We start from the raw sequence: 20,438 nt of genomic DNA on the forward strand, positions 1-20,438 counted from the left end.
CTAGCTAGGGAATCTTTGAGTTTAGATTATTCTGTCACCATATTTAACTGTTCAGATTCGACAATGGGCGCTGGAAGTAGGGGTACTGAGGGGGTTGCATCTGGCAGTATTAAAACCATTCATTAAAATGTTCAAACTGATAATGACTTGCAGGAAAGAGGTTTTGCCTTGTTTTTTATCTGTTTTATCCATAAAAAAGTCAAAAATAATTGTAAAATGTTGTTAATACACTATATTATCCTGGCCAGTCACGCTGATGCAAAACCCATTAATGTCATGCATTCAGCATTTAGTAAGACAGCATTATATAGACAGAATTTCTCTCAGCACCCCCAACTCTGATTGTCTTCCAGCATCCCTGAATTCAACCAATAGATTTCGGTAACATCTTCTAAATTGTAACCGTTTTTTGATTGATCAGATAGATTGATAAAGACAGGAGCTTCCCTCTACCTTGCGTACCTTTGAAATTAGTTTCAGCTTATTGTTTAGCTGCCTGACTCTCAACTTTACTGTCTTGGTTCACTCTCACCACTCTCACTGAGCAGTTTTTGGCAACAGCAGGCAGCAGTTTTCAACAAAAAAGCTCTAAAAACCCACTGTACACTACCTGTTCAGCACCAAATGACACAGACACAGTTAACGACTATCTGGTAAACATAGTGTAGCATTTAGAGCCTGATATCTTCTTCAGGACACAAACAACAGACTTTAAGCAGAGTGAATATTGGATTTACATTTGCAATATGACCAGAAACATGACTTCAAATGAATGATAATGTTGTTCAGTAACTGCTTGATGAATAAATATGCAACTGTTTGCTAACAATTTTACCAAATTAACTTAAAAAGTGTGTTCCCAAAGGGCAGAAATCAAATAATAAGTTATTGCAGGTTTAAAAATGATGGGAGGTAATGTAGGAAACTACAACAATAAAAAGCTATGGTTTAATTTCATGTAAGTTTAATTTAAGATTGCATCACGTTTCTTTGCTGTGGATATTTATATTAGTCATATTAGATGATAAAAATGACTTCAGTGCTTAAAAGAGTGAGAGTGAAGGTTGTAGAATATTTCACACTTTCCTCTGTGTGTAGTGTAAACAGTAAAGGCAGTAATGTGCTGTCAAAACAACTGAGATGTCATTATATTGTAACTGTGGCTTTATTTCGATGTTGATTGACCAGACAGAACACATAACAACTAATTATTATACACAAGAATTATCTGGAAAAGGGAAATGTGTGATAAGATAAGGGAAATGTGGAGGACAGGATAAAGAGAGGATGAGGATTTGACCAAAAATTACTTACAACATCTGCTGTGCTGCGCAATGTCCGTCCATGTGCCGTTGGGTAAGCACTTCCTGACCTTGGGTCCCACAATCACCCGGTTTCCTCTGCAGATGTACTCTATCTCATAATCCACAGGCAGGATCTGCACACTGCGGATCTGTAAGAGAAACACGGATGGAGAGACTGTCATTTAAGTGTGATTGATGCTCTCTTGTACCAGTTTTCCTCTTTCACTTTGAGACCCTCTTCATGCTGTCTCTGTGCAGTAGACTCTGGTGCCATATGGCTGTGACAATTAAGCTCTAATAGGAAGAACATTTTATGGCAATTCTGTCTGATTTGATGGGTTCTCACACTCTAAATTACACCATCTCTCTGGTTGGGAGAGAAATCTGTTGTGTGTATACTGTATGTGTGTTTGAGTCGTGTGTGCATACATCCAGAGCGGTGCAATCAGATTTCATTTTTAATGGCTCACTTTTAGAGGTTTTGGTCCTTTTTACACTTTGAAATTGCACCAATCTCTCTTCTAATTTGAGTTTTGCTGCAGTATAAAATTAAATACAACCCCTATGAGCTGTAGAGTCCCCCTCCACTCAAAAATGTATTCTGCTTATTGATACTGCGCCTGGATGTTTCATGATGTATGTGCAGAGTTTGACACTAGAAGACTGCAGTGATGCAGCAGTATATAAATGATTTTAGACAAGGTGGAATGAGATGATTTTTCCACCCTTCCACCCTTTTTCTGGCACTGCACCTCATTGTCTTCACCAGTGGAATGAAGCTCATATCTGTTGATGAAGACTGTGACTGTGCAGTTAAAATGTCAGGGAAAATCTAATAATTAAACCTAAAGGTTAAGAACTTTTTGTCAAACTGTTATTTCTGAGGTCAAGAATTACCCTTCATTATCAATGTATGCAAGCAGATTTATATATGTATATATATATCAAACTACAAAACACCTGAATCTCGTATTTCCCATTATGCAACTAGATAGTGTCTCTTCATTAGTCTATCTATGCCTGGGAAACACCCATTTCTTTCAAACCCTGTTTTAAGATTTTGTTTGACCTATCTGCTTTACTGAACAGTTCACTGCTGAATGAGACATGGAAGGATCAGAGCTGGATGTCATGTGACAAAGGTCAAAGGTTGCAGCTGATCCTGTGACGTGGCTTTGGTAAGCACATGAGCCATCAGAGAGAGGCGATTTCTCTGCAGCAACTGATTGTGTATAACATTCAAAATGTAATAAAATGGGTTAATTAACACAATAGGTCAATATTTTGGAAGATTGATACCACTCTCTGTCTGTCTGGTAAATATAAGGCTACAGCCAGCAGCCTGTTAGCTTAGCTTAGCATAAACACTGTAAACAACAGTAAACATTAGCCTGGCTCTGCCCAAGGGTAACGAAATCTCCCTACCACCACCTCTAAAGCACTTGACACATTACATCTCCTTTTTTTAATCCATACAAAACTCAAGTGTAAAAAAGATAATTTGTGGTTTTACAGGGGTTTATGGGGTGGACTACTTGTTTACTGCCCATAAAACCACAAGTAATGTGGTAATTAGTGAGCTTTAGAGGTGCTGATTTTCTCCCCTTTGGACAGAGACAGGCTGGCAGCTCCCATTTCCAGCCTTCATCTTAAACTAAAATAACCGGCTTAGCTGTAGCTTCATATTTAATGCTGTAGACACGAGAGGGTTATCAATTCTGTCGTCTCAGCAAGAAAGCAAATATGCGTACTTGCCAAAATGTCAAACTTTACTATTAAGGTTTAAATGCACAAAAAGTTACTTTAGACTGGTGGTGTAATAATAAAGCCAGTAGTCAGCTACAATATACCTCATCATATAATAAATCAGTTAATTTTAATGTAATGTCACCTCTCAATTCACTTAGGAAGAAATTACATTGCAGTTAGCAAATACAATGTTAGGTGCTTAATACTTAATTCTGTGTGTTTTTTATTTGGAAAATCTTAAAGCAAACTGCGTATTTTGTGCTTGATCTGACAGCCGAGGTTCTGTAATTTAGATCCAGCAAAGTAACTGCATTCTCTGTACCTGCTCTTGTGTCAGGCCTCTGTAGCGGATCCCCCCATCCCTGGGAGGCCGGATGATGGCACAGCCTGAGAAAAAGAGAAGAGGAAGAAGAATGAAGGAAGAAACACGACAAGAGCAGAGAGGGAAAGCTCTGTCTCCAGATAATGTAGATATATTACAGCAACATGATATATTGTCAGTTTAACTGATGCCTTCCTCACTGCACAAATGACAGTGCTTCATTTAAGTCACTTAGCAGACTCTGCAGGATTACTTCTGTCCATTAATGCATATTATAAACACACGAGAAGCAAACACACAAACAGATTCCCGCACGTATTCAATCACAAACACACACAAATTACCTCCAGTTGATGAATTATGTATGGGCACAACAGGAGATGGAAGAGCATAGAGAATAATCAGAAACAATAGCCGTGCCATCTCTCGATCTGAAAGAGAAGGAAGACGGAGGTTTTAAGGAAGTGTGACGGAGAAATTGAGGGTTTTGACAGACAGAAGAGGAAACAAGAGACAAAAAGAAAATGGTTACTGAGGAAATATTCTTACAGTATTAATGCTACAGGCTCTGTCATCAGATACAGTCATTTTCAGTCCACTGCTGCCTGTCCTTCTAAAAGGGTTTTTGGCAAATACCTCCCTTTTCAGCCTGCCTGACTGTGCACATAGAGGATGGGCTGCAAGATGAGTCCACTTTTCTCTCTGTGCTTCTATTTGTATTTACAGTGCAGACAGCCCATGCTCAGTTGAGAGCCAGATTGGCTTAATTTCAAAGGGCTTGTATACACGGCTTCAGCTGAGGTTCTGATGGCTGATACTGGTATTTTTGTAAAGTGGCTGCCCATGGAAACATTTCACACCAAGGTACAGCTCAAAAGACTTGTGGGGTAGAAAAGCATTTGGAACAGCTTGTGGTTACAAAAGCTCTCCATTGCACAGCATAAAGGTGTTTTTAGGTGTGTTACAAGGACCAACCCCATTTATTCACTGACAAGGAAACTCAGGCATACATTAAAATAGTAATCCACTAAGCATTAAGCATTGCACTCCTATAACCGATGCAGCAGAACCAGAGCTATCGTCTTTTTAATGCAATGCATGCTTTTACATTCACCTACAGTGGACAGTTGGGTTGGAGATTTTGGTGTGTTATGATAGTAGCTGTTAATGTAGCCTCAAGCCACTAGCCTCAAGCAAAGATGAGAAGCAGGCTACAGAGGTCTGGTAAACTCACTTCTTTTTTATTCCACACCCACAGATTTTCTTCATGTTCAAACTTGTAGTCTTCAACAGCAACCGAGGTCAAGTGACGTCACTTAATTTGTCAGACTTCACACAGACAGAAAAAGCTTTATACAACTTCTTTTCGCAACAGCGCTCCATCTGTAAACAGACTTTGATGTGTAAAACCTGAAGATTTACCCTCTGAATAATATCAAGTCATATAGCAACACAAATAGAGAAAATAATTACATTAACTAAACCCAGCAAGACTTTCTTCAGCATTACAAGGATGGTGAAACAACAGGCCGATTAACCGCCACACTGACTGCCTAATGTGCCGAATTCATGAGCACAGAATGAGTGTGCTATGGTAACCAGCAAAAAAGTCAAAAGACCCTTGAGTCCCGTGAGCCACAGCGCCTCGAGTGCTGGCAGGAAGGGAAACACAAACACATACACAACTGACTGTACCAATGATAAACACACTATATATAGCTGCTCATTTGCAGTTTTGAATAATAATTCTTGCTTTATGAGGTTGTCACACATGCACAAACATAAACACATCCATACACTCTCACACTTAACAAGACAGTAAAAGAGGGTGGCGTGTGTGTGTGTATGTGTGTTTTGAAGTGGGTGGGTAGGTGGGTTGGTGGGGAGGAGGGCAGGTGGGGCATAACAAAGCTAAGCACCACAGTGAGGGAGACAGATGGCACCAAGGCTTGCTTGTGGAAGACAGACAAACTCTGCTGGATACTTCATTAGCATTATCCAGTGTATTTTTAGAGTTCACTGACAAGAAGTATGCAGGAGGTAGACACCACCGGAGAGTGTGTGTGTGTGTATGTGTGTGTGTGTGTTGGCAGCGTACAGTGTGTGCTTTTGTCCTGTGTGGGAAGGAGGGAGGGGAGGCAGTGTAGAGAGAGAGAAAAGGGGGAGAAAGAAGGACAGCCCAGCAGGAGTCATTAATATCAGCGATCGCACACTGAGTCGGATGAAAGCAAACTATGTGAGTGAGTGTAGCACAGATGAGGCAGTCTAACCAGCACAAAGCCAGCTAACTCCATCAGCGCTGTGGCTGCAGTAGCACTGAGCAGACATGGGGGAGAAGGAGGAGGGGGGGGCGTCAACTGGCCTCAAGCTTTAAATGCAATTAAGGCTTCAGCACCACGGACAGCGCCTTCACTGCTCCAAAAAACGTTGCAGCCTTGTGAAACACCTACAGCCCCATCCACATTTCACTCCCACCTCCAGTGTCACTGATGCACAGACACTGCCGACTTCCTTGTGTGTTAATAATGCCGGAAGCTGCAATGGAAAGGGATGATCCGGTCCATTCCTGCACCAAAGGACAGCTCACGCTCAACGTTCAAAAAGCATGTAGTGGCTATTTTAAAAAGCTCCGGGCAGGTCCACACGGGGCACAAGCACATAGGCTCAGAGGCTGTATTTTGTGCATGGCCGAGCATGAACTATGGAGACGTGAGGGTCACAGTAAGGGTGCCACCAACCGTATGCTGCCGGTAGTTACTTGTCGGCTGTTGACAAGGGAATCCGTGATGGCCTGTAGAGGAAGGCCGACCATATTAACAAGCCCGTATAGTCCTCTCATGGATGGGACTCTAGAATAAGATGTCATCTGTCTAGACCGGCTGCATGTTGTTTTTAAAGAGGTGTAAAATATCATCCTGTTATCCTCTCTTTTACAAACGCATCAATATGTAAATGCAGACAGGATGGTGGTGGTTTTTCTTGGAAGAGGGAACTCACAACATATCTGGCCTGTTACCATCGAAAATGTATGGCCTTTGCATACAAAATGAGGAACGAATTTAGCATTTGTCTAGATTATCTACATGGGAGAGGAAATGGAGCATTTTCTGAATAAATGTAGTCTTAATATTGCGACCCACAGTAATAGTAGCATCTAGCCCCCCTGAAGCAAAAGCTGTAGCATGTGTACTTACTATTAGTTTCGATGCGCTCAGTCAAGATAACAGTGCGTCCTCCGGATGGGACCCGCCAGAGAAAGCCCAGTGTCGGATTATTTGGTAGAAATATGCATCTTTGCAAACGATTCTTTATGGCTGTATTGATATGGCTATAAATGTGCAAGCTGCTCCGTTCGTACACAGAATGTTACAAAAACAAAACGTTATCTTATTCGGGTTTTCTCCACGTATTGCAGTTACGCATGGCAAAGGTAAGAAATGACAAAAACCCATACAAAAAAAAAATATACATGCACTATATACAAACGCAACCCCATAAACGACGAAACACCGATTCACCACACTCCCCTCCTTTTTTTTCCTCCCTCTCCCTCTACGATCTTGAGCTAATTCACGACGTCATGATGGAGACGCACCGTGCGTAACAGTCCCTCTCTCTCACGCATTTATCTGATCCCCCTTTCCTCCTCCTCCTACTCCTCTCTAAGATGAAACACGTTAAGGTCTAGGCCCACAAAAGCAAAAAATATATCATAATGAATCTAACGAGGAGGATTTGGGTTTATGATAAGCTTGCGGATTTATCCCACCGTGTATAATTATATCGGCGGGAGGACTAGACACGGATGGAGGTGCAGATATGGCGCTGTGGTATTAACAGTGACTACTTTGTTAAGCCCTTTTTCTAAAGCCCTTTGGAGTTAAGTCAACGGAGCAGCAGTCAGTCATTTCTACAACACTGGTCACCTATTAAATCAAAGCCCATCGCATCTCCCTCTTCTCTGTATTTCCCTCCATTCTCTGCTCCTCTTCTGCCATCTATTCTGAGATCAGCATCCTGCTTCATATTTATACATCTGCTGAATAATTGAAGGAAGGCTGGGGAAGACATAACCTCTCCCTGTATCTCTCACCATCCCCTCTTACTGTATCTGTAGAACAGGAATTCACATCCTATCCTGCCTCTTGCCATACAATTATTCATTAAGTCCATCAAGACATCAAGTAACTATGAAAATATGGGAATCACGAGCCCAAGAGGTATGATCTGGTTTATTGATTATACATATGACAATGCATAAATTGGAAACAGTGAGTTGACATTTTGACTAATTCACAAATGCCGTTAAAAGGGTGAAGACTATTTGATAAGACGGGGGTGAAGGTTAGGTGTTTCAGATAAACGGCAACGATAAGGATTTAAATACATACCTGTAAGTATCCAGAACATCTGTACAACAAACTTGTCAAATATTCAAATCAGCAACACATGTAACTGTACATGTCAATATTTCCCAGCTTTGTAATAATTACATACATTTACAAGTCATTTCTTGACTTCATTGTTTTGCATCATACACTTTGACAATCAAAGTACAACATCATAAAAGAAAATACAGAAAACCAAAATAAAAATCGAAACTCTTCAAGTCTCATCGGAAACTGTGCCTGCATGATGATTAAAATGTTTTTAAAACTCATACAAGGGCACACACTTTTAATGGTTCTTAACAGAACTACAGATGAGTTTACGACAAGTACTACTCATGCTAAATGTGTTAATTGTTCTGTGTCAAGGCACACTTCAAATTACAACAAGGGCTTTTTTTTTTTTTTCAAAAAGGCAAACAAAAAAAGGAAATGCATTTGCTGCCAAATAAATCCACTTATAAAAATGTAAACAATATTAAAACAAAAGTTTGGGAAAGGCCTTTGAATCATAAGACTACAGCATAACAAAAAAAAAAGAAAAGAAAACATGGCTGAGCTTCATCATCTTAGCTTTAATGGTGTCAGTGTTTGTTTCAGCATATAGCCCTGAATACATGTCATAAATGTCAGTTTAAATAGCCAACGAGGAGTGCATGCTGTCGGAGTGGAAAGAGTTAAACTCATTCATTCTGTTCATCATTTCAGGAATTTTCAAAAAACGCATTCTCTCGTGCCAAAAATAGCAAAGCACTACTTGCAGCATGTTACTGGAAATAAATATGAAATGTGAATTCAAACATGCTTTCACTCTGTGCTGACAGAGAACCGTTTTTGTCATTTTTCCCCTACAAACTAACTCGATGAGGGCAGATATGATTGTGGATCTCAGTGTGTAATGGAGAGACCCTGCCACCCTCTTACCTTGAAGCAATCGCTGATAAGACTCGCCACGACTGGAGGGGGAAACAATGGAGAGATTTGTTTCCACCAGTCTCTCCGAATTAGATCAACGATTAGCCTGGGAAAGTTAGAAATGATGCCTTTCTAAATATGTCTGTTTGAACGGGGCTTTTGATCTTTCTTCGCTGTATCTTCATGCTCAAGGAAAAAATTCTACCCAGAAGCCCCCACAGTGAGTGAACATACAGTCTACTTGTTCTGGAGGGTTGAAAAGCTCTTTAGATTTCAATAGTGTTCTATCTAGGCTGCAATGTTAACTATTGATCAGTGTCAGCTTTAGAATAATGTCAGTCATGTGCTTATTTACACCCGAGTATCATACACCTACAACTGCACCGCTGCAGTCTCACATTTGCAGCTAATTCACTGTCATATGCTTTGGTTGGTACCTATGTTTTAGGGATGTTTACCCTAATTTGTACTTTTTTTTTTTTATAACTCACATTTTACTTGCAGCGTTCACACCTATGACAGCCTCACAAACTGAAGCTTCGGTGGTGCTGCTTGTAGAACTGCTGCTGACGCTCTTTGGCAGATGTTTCCGTCAGCTTGTCTCTTCTATCGATCACTCCGCCTCTCTCTTTCTCCACCTCATCCCCAGTCACGCTCCCAACATCGCTGAGGTCCCCGAGGTGCTCAATGGAGTCATATTTCTCCAAGTCGGAAGCGATGGTCTGCAGGCTGAACACAGAAAGGGAATCTGACCCCGCCCGCTCCCTCTCCTTTTCATTCTCCTTCTCCTTGTATTTCTCCAGGTCTATGGCTGCATCCACCCGATCTGTCCCCATCGTGCCACCGCTGCAGGCTCCGCCTTCTTTCTTAACTCTGATGTCAGACTCCGCTCCAACGGGGGGACTCCGCCCACCGCAGACAGTGGGGCATCCGCCCTCGGCCTGGTCCCTCCCCCTCTGAGCGTGGATCTGCTCGCTGATTTGCTCCAAGTTCCGCAGGGCGATGGAATAGCGAGTCTTGACTTTAGCTACTTGCTGTTCCAGCTGCAGCACTTTGGCCTTGTTCTCCTGGAGTCATAAAGAGGGCACAGCAACTTTCATCATTAATTTCAACATTGATTTTATGTCACAACCTACCAGTGACCTCCAGTAAATCCATAAGATACAGAACATATTACAGCAATTTGTTTTGCAAACTCAGCAGCATATTTACAACTCAGCAAACAGAACTAAATCAGAAACTAGGAGGATAATGTACACTGCACAGAGTATCTTGAATGTGCTTCAGGTTTCACAAACAGAGGTATTACTTGGCTCTGTATGTGTGGATTACCTCCAGTATGTGGTTGAACTGGGCCTTGAGCTCAAAGTAAGGTTTGGATTTCACAATAACTCTTTTGAGGGACTTTTGCAGCATCTGAACACGAGCCTCAGCCTCCTGACAGGCGTGTGTGACACGCATGTGCTCCCTCTCACTGCGGAGTCGCTCCTCCTCGGCTTCATTCACCTGTGGGAGACACAGCGGGGCAGGGTGATTACAAAGGCCACTGCGTTAATAAGTACAAGGCATGGTAATCTCTCTTCATACAATTATTGACTCAGCTGAACTACTGAAGGGGAACTCAATTTGTACACATCAAAAAAAGTCTGTTTACAGGTCTTGGGGAGTACCACTGCATATGTGAACAAGACTAGGTCAAAACACAGAATTTGACAGTGTATGATCAGTGGTAGTGTCTGTGTCAACGTCAATTCCTAGATATTGAATGTTCACCTGTCATTTTCTGTAGTAGTCCCAGTAATATTTGCTATTAAGGCGTACTGAAGCAGATTACGTGACATAGTAAGCCAACTTTGAGACTAAATGCAGTTGGAAACTTCCCAATCTATCTTAAGACGTTCTGAAAGAGAACTTATTCTAATTATAACGATTCTAATTATATTTTAACTCCCCCTGCTCGTTCATTTGTTTCTATCTTTTTCTATGACTCACTCTGTATGGAGTGTTTTCTCAGTGTGGTTGTCATTTAGGGCACTTTAACTGTGCTTTAACTGTGCACTCTCTCTCGTGCCCCTTGGCGCACGAGGAGCTGTTTGGAGGCGGAAGTGCCGCGAAGCACTGCCTGCTTTATGTTAATCATTTGGACGCTTCTATATGAATAGCCTGGCTCGGTCACACCTATTCATTTTTAAAGAGCAACAGCCAAACAGGAAATTCAAACACTCGAACGGACCAATGGTTTAACTCATGTAAGTCATAGACTATCGCGTTAGTAGGGCGTGGCCTGCTTGCTGCGATCCAGCCAAAAAAGGCTAAAGTAGGAAATCACACCCAAATCTCCAACGGAACTGACAGCCAGTTGCATTGTGGGTAATGTAGACTGAAGGTTTTGACAAGGAAGAAGATTGTGTGGAAGACAGCATCTATGCTTCGATGTCATTTATTTTTATCCTTTCTAAACTGTCCATTGTGAGTCTGACAGTGTTATAGGAGTGCAATGTTAAATCAAGGAAGTACTCCTTTAACGAGACTGTTGCTCGTTCATCTAGTACATGTAAAAATGATTGAATAAACAACAAGTATTGGACCAGCACTGATTAAGATTCTTGTTTTATTCCTGTGTCACTATCCACCATATATATATATATATATATATATATATATATATATATATATATATAAAAATAATACTAATCCACTCAAGCCAGGCCTGGTATCATTTAACACTATTTGTTTTGTTACCTTGGAGGTAGCATGGTTGAGCATCTCCTGCCAAGTTGGATCCAGGGTGTTCTTCCCATCAGCCATCAGGCCCTGCTCTGCCACATAGACCATCTCCCTGGCAGCTGTGTGCATAGAAACTGCTCTTTCATAGCTCAAAGCTGCCTTCTGGGTCTCCTGCTGGGCCTAAAAAGAGCAAACAAAACTTTAACAGCCTACATAAGTGGAAGGACATGACACCCTGTCCTCTTAAGTCCAATTAAAAGATCTCTGCATTGGAAGTCATAGGCCGATTTAAAATGGTTGGGGTTTATTGAAATGAAGTCCACCAGGCCAGTAAATGGAGGAAAAGGTAAGGTAAATAGAGGGAAAAAAATCAATTGTCTTTCAACTACCTCTTTAAATGTTTATATTTAACTGTTAACAATTCCCCATCAGGCAAATCAAACACAGGTAGTGCTCCTGTAGGAATAAAACAAGTATCCCGTGTCCAGACTGTGTGTAGGGCTACATCCAGTTAAAATGGATCACACTTCACAGGCATACTGAATGAGTTCTCTTCCCTGCTCTCGTGTGTAGGGGATCTGTAAGCCTATATGCACATTGGCAAGGAGTGTAAACACTCCTTCACTGCAGCCAGGAATCATATTTGTAGTAACACAACACTACATATGTAGACAAATGCATCCCTGACCAACTCCGAATGCTGTCCAAACAATCACAGCTCACATTTTTCAACACCGTATTTGGGAGCTTTCCTCCTACTAAAGAGAAACAGGACTAAAGGGTGAGGTTTCTTTTACAGGCTGATTCATGCTGATTCACATTGGCCAATTATAAAAAAAAAAACAGGTAAAACTGTTTTTCTCTCTCTTTCTCTCGCACTCCTGGATCTGCTAGGGACAAAGTGTCTAAGGACGCTAAAGAAGGCCTTGCTTACATTGATGCTCGGTGTGTCTAAGCACTAGAAAGAAAGTCTTTTTATTGTCATATTCACAGTATATATACACACACACCATTTACAGCACTTTTACAAACATGAAATGAAACTTGGCCTCTGCATTTGACCCATCCTACATAGATTATCATATACACAGGAGCAGTGGGCAGCCTAGGCGTCGGGGGGCAGTTAGGGGTTAGGTGCCTTGCTCAAGGGCAACTCGGCAGAGCACAGGAGGTGAAACTGGCAACTCTCCAGCTACCAGTCCACACTCCATACTGTGGTCTGTGGGGCTTGAGCCGGCGACCCTCAGGTCAACACTGAGCAACTGCCGCCCCATATTTATGTTGTAAATTCTTGCATCTTAACTGTAGATTTGTGCAAAGATGTAGATACTACAGGTTCCCTTATAAACACGTTAACGTTTTTAAACACACATATCGCTCGAGTGTACCTCTTTCGCAAGGCGACGAGCTTCATAGTAGGGTCTCGCTTTCTCTATACAGCCACCGAGCTGAGAGCTCTGAGCATTCAGCTTCCTGGCAGACTCTGTGAGGATCTTCCGGTACCCTGATCTGGCGTCCTGGATGGTTAATGCATGAAAATGACAAGATTAGATTTGCTTGTAATGGAACGACTGATTGGATTTCCGCAGGAGTGTGCCTGCAAGTGAGCAATCGGTTCACAGAGTATCAAGCTATCAGCACCGATACATTTTCCATTTTAGTTCCAGCTTTTCCACACTTTATGCTTAGAGATACTGAAAACAAAACTGTCATATTGATTAGCACATTCTGGGTAGACTACTAAAATATTTAACAACAGAGACAGACTCTCAAGCGATTCCCTGGGTGGTCGTAAATGTTCTTTTTTACATTTCTCATGAGTTTTGTTTTGTCAAAATCAAAGCGTTTTTCTTCAGTGTTTTATATACTTTAAGTCACGTGTAGGAATACAGAACAAAAGCCCCTAATTGGGTGAAAACTGTTTTTTTTTTACTTACATCCAACTGCAGTTCTAGTCTGTTGATTTCTGCACTGGCTTCATTGAGATGCTCCAACTCTTCCTGTGGGGAAAGAAAAATAATGTACTTCTTTAGGCCCTTAACACTGAATTATTCTAACGCATACGGTGAAGTTGCAATTGTGCGTCAACTGACAAGATAATCACTTTTGATCTGACAAACAGATATGCAAAGATTATAGACACAAAGCTACCTTTCAACCAAAAGTAATTCAGTGTTACCCAACCAAATATATAGTAATAATTACAGCCTGGCTGATTCTATTCAATTTAAATTACTGAGTGTTACTGGCATGAATAGACAATACGTAAAAAAAAACTTATATTAAGAGTTATAAAAGAAATTACATCAATAATAACAATAATAAATGTATGAATGTGTACATATTTGTACAACCACAAACCCTATTAAACAGGGCATTATAACACAAATATGTATATATATAACAACAACAGTCAATTTCAACACAAAAAACAAGAAGCAGTATTGCTTGTGGTTGTGGCAATTGCTCAAATATTCAGCTGCCAATATACAGCCAATGTATTGATCTCCTCACAGATGTTTGAGTTTGTCCTTTTCTGACTGTGATACAATGTATGTAGATTAATAAATAAGAATAAAGCTCTAACTTCTGCATATTTGTCGCAGTGTGCATGTGTCTCCACTGCCTGTCCTCCCCGGGCAGCCAGGTCTGTGTCCACTGAGTCTGCACCTCGATCAATATGTCCACCTGGCTTTATTGAGGTTAGACGACAACAACACAGAGCAAACATCCACTCTCATACCTGGATTCTGGGGTCCAGTTCCTCCTCGTAGGGGCTGTGCAATTGCTCTCCCACGCATTTTTGTTTGTCACTGTCGCTCTCCTCGCAGGCGTCCCTGAGCGCCGACTCTAGGGAGTTTCCATTAGTTTCTGCGGCTTTGACCTCCTCATCATCCCCACCGGGAATAACCTCCCTCCAATCCCCCCCATCTGACTCCCCGGACCCGGCGGGGCTCTCTCTCAAGCCGCCTGGCTCCATTCCAGGCCAGGCGGTTCCGCTAGCTGCAGCGTTAGCTCAGACGCGGTGGCTACTTAACCCAGAAGCCCGGTGCTATTATTAACAAACAAACAAACAAACAAACAAACAAACAAACGAGTATGACACAGCAGGTGTTAACTTATAAATTAACCCCAGTGGTTAGCGACTGTTGTTGGGTTGTGCCACATCAAGTCACACCGAAACACGAACCCACTGAAGCCCGCCTAGCACGCTATCAGGCTAACAGGCTAACGGCTGCTTTTCCGGCAAACAGGTGAGAACAAACATCTAAACAAGAGGCGAAGCGTAAAAGGACGCCATTGTCTGTGTTCTCCCCCCATCACAGGCGTTTCCCCCTCCATGTCTTACCGGTTCCTCGTTACTTTAGCTAGGCTAGCTAGCTAGCGGTTTCGGTCTCACATCATCGTTACAAATGAGGTAAACAGACGAGGATGGTTTGTAAGCTGGCGTTTGGGCCAGGGCGGCTACCGTAGAAGACACAGCCGACGTGCAGTAAAAAAAAAAAAAGTTCATGTCATGGCCGAGTGGTGCAAAACGTGTACAGGTTTGTTTGCAACAGAGAAAATATTGTGATAACCTGGTTTTAAATATCGTTTTTTAATGCAAAATAAAGATGTTTAATTTGTATGTAATAATAATATTCTCTATTATTTTTATAAATGACTTGAAGATTTGCTTTAAGTGCCTTCAGTCCCTCTAAACTGTACTATAAATACATTTTAAGTTAACTTAACTTACATAAGTTATATTTTAGATGTTTGTTTGTTTTGGTTCATTTTGTAATGGTAACATATGCTGCTTATTGTTAGGTATGCTTCCACTTGTAATGCCTGTTTGTTACTTCAAGAAGCTTTTAAAAAGAATAATTGTAAAACCTGTCTGTTATCACTATCACTATCTTTCTAGAAATTTAATCTTTCAATAGTACTGTTGTTTTCCCCATTTTGTTTCCCCTTACGTGGCATTCAGATAGTGTGATTCCACACTGTCCGACAGTATCATATTTATTCTGTATCTGCTATTTCCAACCCTTTACTGAACTCATATCATGAACACACACACAGAAATGTTCTAGATGTTTCAGTCTCACAGATTTGGTATGATTGGAAACACTGGGAGCTCTACTAGAATTTAAAGCTCCCCTATATACATGTATTAAGACATATAAACATACAATACTCTGCTTGGAACAATAGAGTTTCCAAGATATTATACTTTTTATTTCCACATTAAAATCCTTAAAAAGGCATCTACTCCTTCTACTTTATTAAAAATACCACAATGTATTAATATGCATTTTTTGTTCTTTTCTAAAGTTTTCCTGCTTGACACAAGTTGTATGTAATGTAAAGTCCCTTCTCAGTGTGTGTGTGTGTGTGTGTGTGTGTGTGTGTTGGCTTCAAGTTTCTACAGCACAGAGAAACTTTCCACTCTAAACAGATGAATGTGAAACATCCATCCAGTGTCAAACTCTGCACATAAATCATTCTGTACAGTGATATTATCCCCTGGTAATACTGTAACGTATCTATCTATCTATCTATCTTGTGAACAGAGAGCACGGTGTTCTCTCTTTAACAACTGAACTGAATTAAGCAACTCACTAAAAAGCAAACAAGTGTATTGTTTTTTTATTCCAAAAAAATACAAACACACAAATGCTGTAGTTTGCAAGGTTACAAACCTGCAAGGAGTACATGTGGAAAATCATTAAACAAAATTATTTGACATTAAAATGTAAGCAGGAAGAACTGATTTTTATAGAGGACAAACACTGATAATCAAATGACAGATTATACTGCAGTTATGACCAGTCACCACAAGCAACCATACCACAGATTATGTTTTCATATTTATACCAGACAAACATTTCACATAGGATACCAGAAATTGCAAATAATTTAAACAAAAGTGGCAAACTAACGTTAGGTAATTGCATTAAATGCATTAATGAATGTCATGTGCACAATTAGCATTTTATAAAAAATAGATCTCTGGTGAATAACAGCAGTTTTGTCTAACGAACTGTTTAGGCTGTATCCTACACTGTAAGAAACATTTTGGAATAATGAAAAAGACCTGAGTGGCATTGGCAATAAACCCTACACCAGAAGAGAGACAATCCATTCTGCATTATCAAGGACAACAAACTAGTTCATTCAAAGACAAACTTTAAAGGACATCAGTCTTTGGTCTGGAATGCTTTGCTTTCCACAGCTGACTTTAACAAAAAAGACTCGATTATCTGGATCATCAGCTCCAGGTGGGATCATACTTGGTCCATCCTGGAGGAGGGGCTAAGTAGATTCTATGTCCTCTTGAAATGAAACTGACAACCCCTCTGTATCCTGCCCTTGGGACTCCAGACTTCAAGTCTTCCATGATTCCCAGGTTCTTGGCCATCACTTTGAAACTGTCCTTACTTGAGTATTGAAGGCGGAAGGGCCCAGGTCCTTTTAGCTTCCCCTGCTTAACATCTTCATATGTAACCACGGGGGCACTGTAAACTTCCTTCTCAAAAACATTTCTGTACGTCTCCTCCTTCAAGTAACTCAGGTCTAACTTGGTGAAAGGCACAAATTCGGTATTCAGTTTAATGTAACGCAGATACTTGTCATAAAACTGACCCAGACTCACACCTTGCCGGCCAAAGGTCAAAGTTCGTGAGATCTCTGGGCGTATACAGGCACGGTTGCGGCGCTGGTCCGGGTGGCGCATCCAGTCGTCCCAGAATGAAGCGGGCCACTTGGGCTCCAGCTCCTCCCACACCTCCTTGAGGAGCATCCACCCCAGACCAGGGAAGAAGTCTGTCCGGTAGAGCAGGTTCGCTTTACCTGGATCCACGTAGCCATCCCTGCCATTGTCATTCCAGGCTGACACACACCACAGACTGGGGTCAGATTTCAGGAGTGGCAGCGAGGCTCGGAAGTACTCGAAGAAGTCTGGCGCCACCTAGAGTAGGAGATAAATACATAAATTTCAGTTTACATGCCCCCTGTCAACAAGTTAAATCAACAGTTTTAAGGCTACAATAACTTAAAAGCTGTAACATGTGGATCCAGTACAAAATAATGAACATTTACATTTATCCATGGGCTTTTTAATTGTATGTAATACTTATAAAAGCATTAACTGGAGCAATTTAATGGCACTAATTGATGATGTGATTACCTCCAGGTCATCCTCTACAATCACAACAGAGGAATGAGACAGGGTCTTGAACACCTGGTTGAGAGCCCAGCGGTAATGCCTGGAGATTTTGTAGTAACCCTGAAACTTCTTGTGCTGCGGTTGCACGGCGATATCCGACAAGTCCGGCTGTTTCAGATGAGTTACTTTACTTCCATAAGAACGAATAACCTCAGCAGTCTCAGCGTGTCCACAGTCCTGACTCACTATGATTGGGTGAAGCTCTGCTGAAGGACGATGCTGCAGGAGTTTGTCCAAGCAGCGTCTCACTGTGACTCTGTTACAGGCGATTACCAGGATAGGAATGACAGGTTGACGGGGGGGGACAACAACCTTCGGCTCGTCTTTGTTTGGCGTCTCCCACAGTGACTGATGATTCTGGATCTGCAGCAGGATTTGTTTCTGCCTTTCAAGTTCTGCTTCGAATGTGTCTGCCATTCGGAGCACATCCCCCACCACATCATTAGTAGGCCTTTCACCCACTTCTCCCTGCCCTCGGCCAGGCTCGCCCGGCTGGCCAGGTGGGGGTCTTCCCCACAGCAGTAGCACCAGTATGGCGTTCCAGGTGATAAACAGGAACGTACCACAAAGAATGAGAGAGCCTCTCTTGCGGATCATGGCACAGAAAATCCAAGGGAGGGAGGTGGGTTCGAGAGGACAGGGTCTGAATAGAAAGACGTGTCCTTGTCACAGACAATAGGAATGGGATATGGGAAGGGCAGCCTGTCTATCATCACAAGTGCATGACCGGAGATCTGGGAGTCACACCTAGTTGGCTCACTGCGCAGTAACTAAAGTTATAAACACACAACGCAGTGTCGGCGAAGGCGAAGATGGACAAAATATGACGAAGGACAGGACACATCTTGGAAGTGAAGTGGTGATTCTGAGAGAGCCTCAACTTCCAATATCATCTTCCATCTGAAATCAGAAGAACATAATGTACAGTAAGCACACATAAAGGGTTGCAATAAACGTGAAAGTCAAAGAGGAAATGACACATGAGAAACACACAACAACAACAAAAACCAGGAAATAAGGCAAATTCATGTAAATCTAAAGAGGAAGTTGCCTCATATGAACCGGAGTGACGATTCACGCAAATGTCTGATCGATTTCCTCTGATCACCTGTGGCTGTCACGCCAAATAGGCCAAGCGGTGTGTTATTGACACTAAAAAAAATAAATAAACATAAAAACACGGACTTCTGACCTCGCTGTCCACAGACAGACAGCCTCCACTCGTCACACTGTAAATACTGTAGCTTGAGGAGGAGCGTGTTGAAATTAGCCCATTACCCTGACAGCGCGTCCACTTCTTCCTCTTCGGGCCATTTTCTCCGCCGCTTCTTCGATGACAACCGGCAAAAGTTAAACGACTGCAGCCGAGAGGCCGTGTGGAGCCGACGTAAAACTGCTCTCTCGCTAGTTTCCCGGCTGTAAAAGCAACTTAACGCCCCTTAGTTTGCCTCGGTTCTCGCAAGACTGGAAGAGGAGGAGGAGGAGGAGGAGGAGAAAAAGTAACACGACGACTTCCTGGGTAAGCGGGCAGTCACGGGAAGTCCCGCCCTAACTGTCACCTTGAGAAATTACACAATACTTTGCCGTCTGAGCTGCTCTCTGCGGAGCTAATTAAGAGGCATTTTGATGTCTTTGTAAAGATGTGTGTGTCTTTTTTTTCACATACAGAGGCTTCTGTATATTAAAAGACGATTTTTCAGCTCAGTTTTCACTGGATTTTAATGTTCTTAAGTATCTTACCTAATGTGTTTTCTGCATGAGCTGCAGAGAAGTGCATGTAATGTGCAATTAAATAATAAAATGGATATTCCTTCCCTTCTGTCTACCTGATTACAAACATACTCAGTTATGCAGTTTTTACGACCCCCCCCCCTGTAATATCTATTGGGTGTTTGAGTAGCAGTGGTTGACTGTAATTAGCTATTAACTCAAGAACTGTACTTAAAGTGTCCAGTGTGGAGGATTTAGTGCCATCTACTGGTGTAGTTGCAGATTGCAACCATTTGAAGATCACTGAGTCTTTACAAAGGTGTAGGATAAACTACAAAACCATGACACACTCTTATCTAGTGCCAGTGGTTGGTTTGTCTTATCTGGGCTACTGTAGAAATATGGTGATGGTGATAATAGATCCCTCTAAAGGTTACATACTGGACCTTATACGCTTATATATGTATATATATATATGCCTATTTTTAGATAGCTCCGCTCCAAACATAACAAAACATGCCTTACACTCAACAATTAACATCTAATGTATCTCGTTTGTTTAAATCATAAAAGTGTAAAAAGCACAATTAGCCGTTTTATGGTGGTTTATGTGCTCATCTATTTCTGTTTGTGTTTTTTACAACGAGATAAAAAGGGGTTAATTAGTGATGTTTAGAACTGCAGGCAGGTGGATTTTATATGACAGAGCCAGATTGGCTAGCTGTTTCCCTCTGTTTCCAGTCTTTATGCTAAGCTATTCTAACTTGCTGGTTGCAGTTATGTCACACAGTAATTACCATACAGATATGGTAGCAGTTCAAAGATAAACAGGTGCTCTTCAGTGTTGACCAGCCAGTTAACACAAAAGATGGTATTTGTCCTGCATTTTCCATCACACGTGAAGACAGTATGGACACTTTAAAAACAGCAGCTGGGAATTCACTTGTTACTGATACAAATATTAGGCCTATAGGTAAGAATTTAGTGTAATTCAATATTTACAGCTTCTAATCATTATGGACAGTTTATTCACACATATATTGTGTGAATAAAATAAAATAAATAGTGTTTGTGGCCTTTCACAGTAATCACAAACATGTTCAGAAAAGAAC

At 41.5% G+C, this 20,438-nt stretch overlaps 3 protein-coding genes and 1 long non-coding RNA gene across 6 annotated transcripts in view; 1 reads left to right on the plus strand and 3 right to left on the minus strand.

Annotated features, from left to right (window-relative positions):
* gabbr1a (gamma-aminobutyric acid (GABA) B receptor, 1a) overlaps positions 1 to 7,151 on the minus strand; it is a 67,601-nt gene extending 60,450 nt beyond the window's left edge. Inside the window, exons 1-4 of the mRNA XM_051407084.1 lie at positions 6,570 to 7,151; positions 3,720 to 3,806; positions 3,376 to 3,440; positions 1,315 to 1,453 (exon numbers count right to left, since the gene is read on the minus strand). Coding sequence (XP_051263044.1) covers positions 1,315 to 1,453; positions 3,376 to 3,440; positions 3,720 to 3,798 — 283 coding nt within the window. The 5' untranslated portion in view covers positions 3,799 to 3,806; positions 6,570 to 7,151. The remainder of the gene's footprint in view (positions 1 to 1,314; positions 1,454 to 3,375; positions 3,441 to 3,719; positions 3,807 to 6,569) is intronic.
* Positions 1 to 9,568, plus strand: part of LOC127367336 (uncharacterized) — a 22,744-nt gene extending 13,176 nt beyond the window's left edge. Inside the window, exons 3-5 of the long non-coding RNA XR_007885461.1 lie at positions 2,394 to 2,482; positions 3,391 to 3,520; positions 9,482 to 9,568. This is a non-coding gene — a long non-coding RNA (uncharacterized LOC127367336). The remainder of the gene's footprint in view (positions 1 to 2,393; positions 2,483 to 3,390; positions 3,521 to 9,481) is intronic.
* sh3bp5la (SH3-binding domain protein 5-like, a) lies at positions 7,592 to 14,876 on the minus strand. 2 transcript variants are annotated; one of them, XM_051407088.1, is made up of 7 exons: positions 14,755 to 14,876; positions 14,149 to 14,457; positions 13,343 to 13,405; positions 12,794 to 12,922; positions 11,421 to 11,585; positions 10,011 to 10,184; positions 7,592 to 9,745 (listed from the first exon to the last, which is right to left on the minus strand). In XM_051407088.1, the coding sequence occupies exons 2-7, from the start codon at positions 14,383 to 14,385 to the stop codon at positions 9,203 to 9,205; spliced, it is 1,311 nt and encodes a 436-aa protein (XP_051263048.1). In that variant the 5' UTR covers positions 14,386 to 14,457; positions 14,755 to 14,876; the 3' UTR covers positions 7,592 to 9,202. The 2 variants fall into 2 exon arrangements, with proteins under 2 accessions (XP_051263048.1, XP_051263047.1); XM_051407087.1 differs by having other exon boundaries at positions 14,149 to 14,876.
* Positions 14,877 to 16,021: 1,145 nt separating this feature from the next.
* On the minus strand, positions 16,022 to 19,104 carry mgat1a (alpha-1,3-mannosyl-glycoprotein 2-beta-N-acetylglucosaminyltransferase a). 2 transcript variants are annotated; one of them, XM_051406998.1, is made up of 3 exons: positions 18,895 to 19,104; positions 17,578 to 18,516; positions 16,022 to 17,358 (listed from the first exon to the last, which is right to left on the minus strand). In XM_051406998.1, the coding sequence occupies exons 2-3, from the start codon at positions 18,211 to 18,213 to the stop codon at positions 16,660 to 16,662; spliced, it is 1,335 nt and encodes a 444-aa protein (XP_051262958.1). In that variant the 5' UTR covers positions 18,214 to 18,516; positions 18,895 to 19,104; the 3' UTR covers positions 16,022 to 16,659. The 2 variants fall into 2 exon arrangements, with proteins under 2 accessions (XP_051262958.1, XP_051262959.1); XM_051406999.1 differs by having other exon boundaries at positions 18,809 to 19,104.
* Positions 19,105 to 20,438: the final 1,334 nt, after the last annotated feature.

The sequence above is a fragment of the Dicentrarchus labrax genome, unplaced genomic scaffold (assembly GCF_905237075.1).
Source record: "Dicentrarchus labrax unplaced genomic scaffold, dlabrax2021, whole genome shotgun sequence".
In the NCBI taxonomy this organism is placed as follows: domain Eukaryota; kingdom Metazoa; phylum Chordata; class Actinopteri; family Moronidae; genus Dicentrarchus; species Dicentrarchus labrax.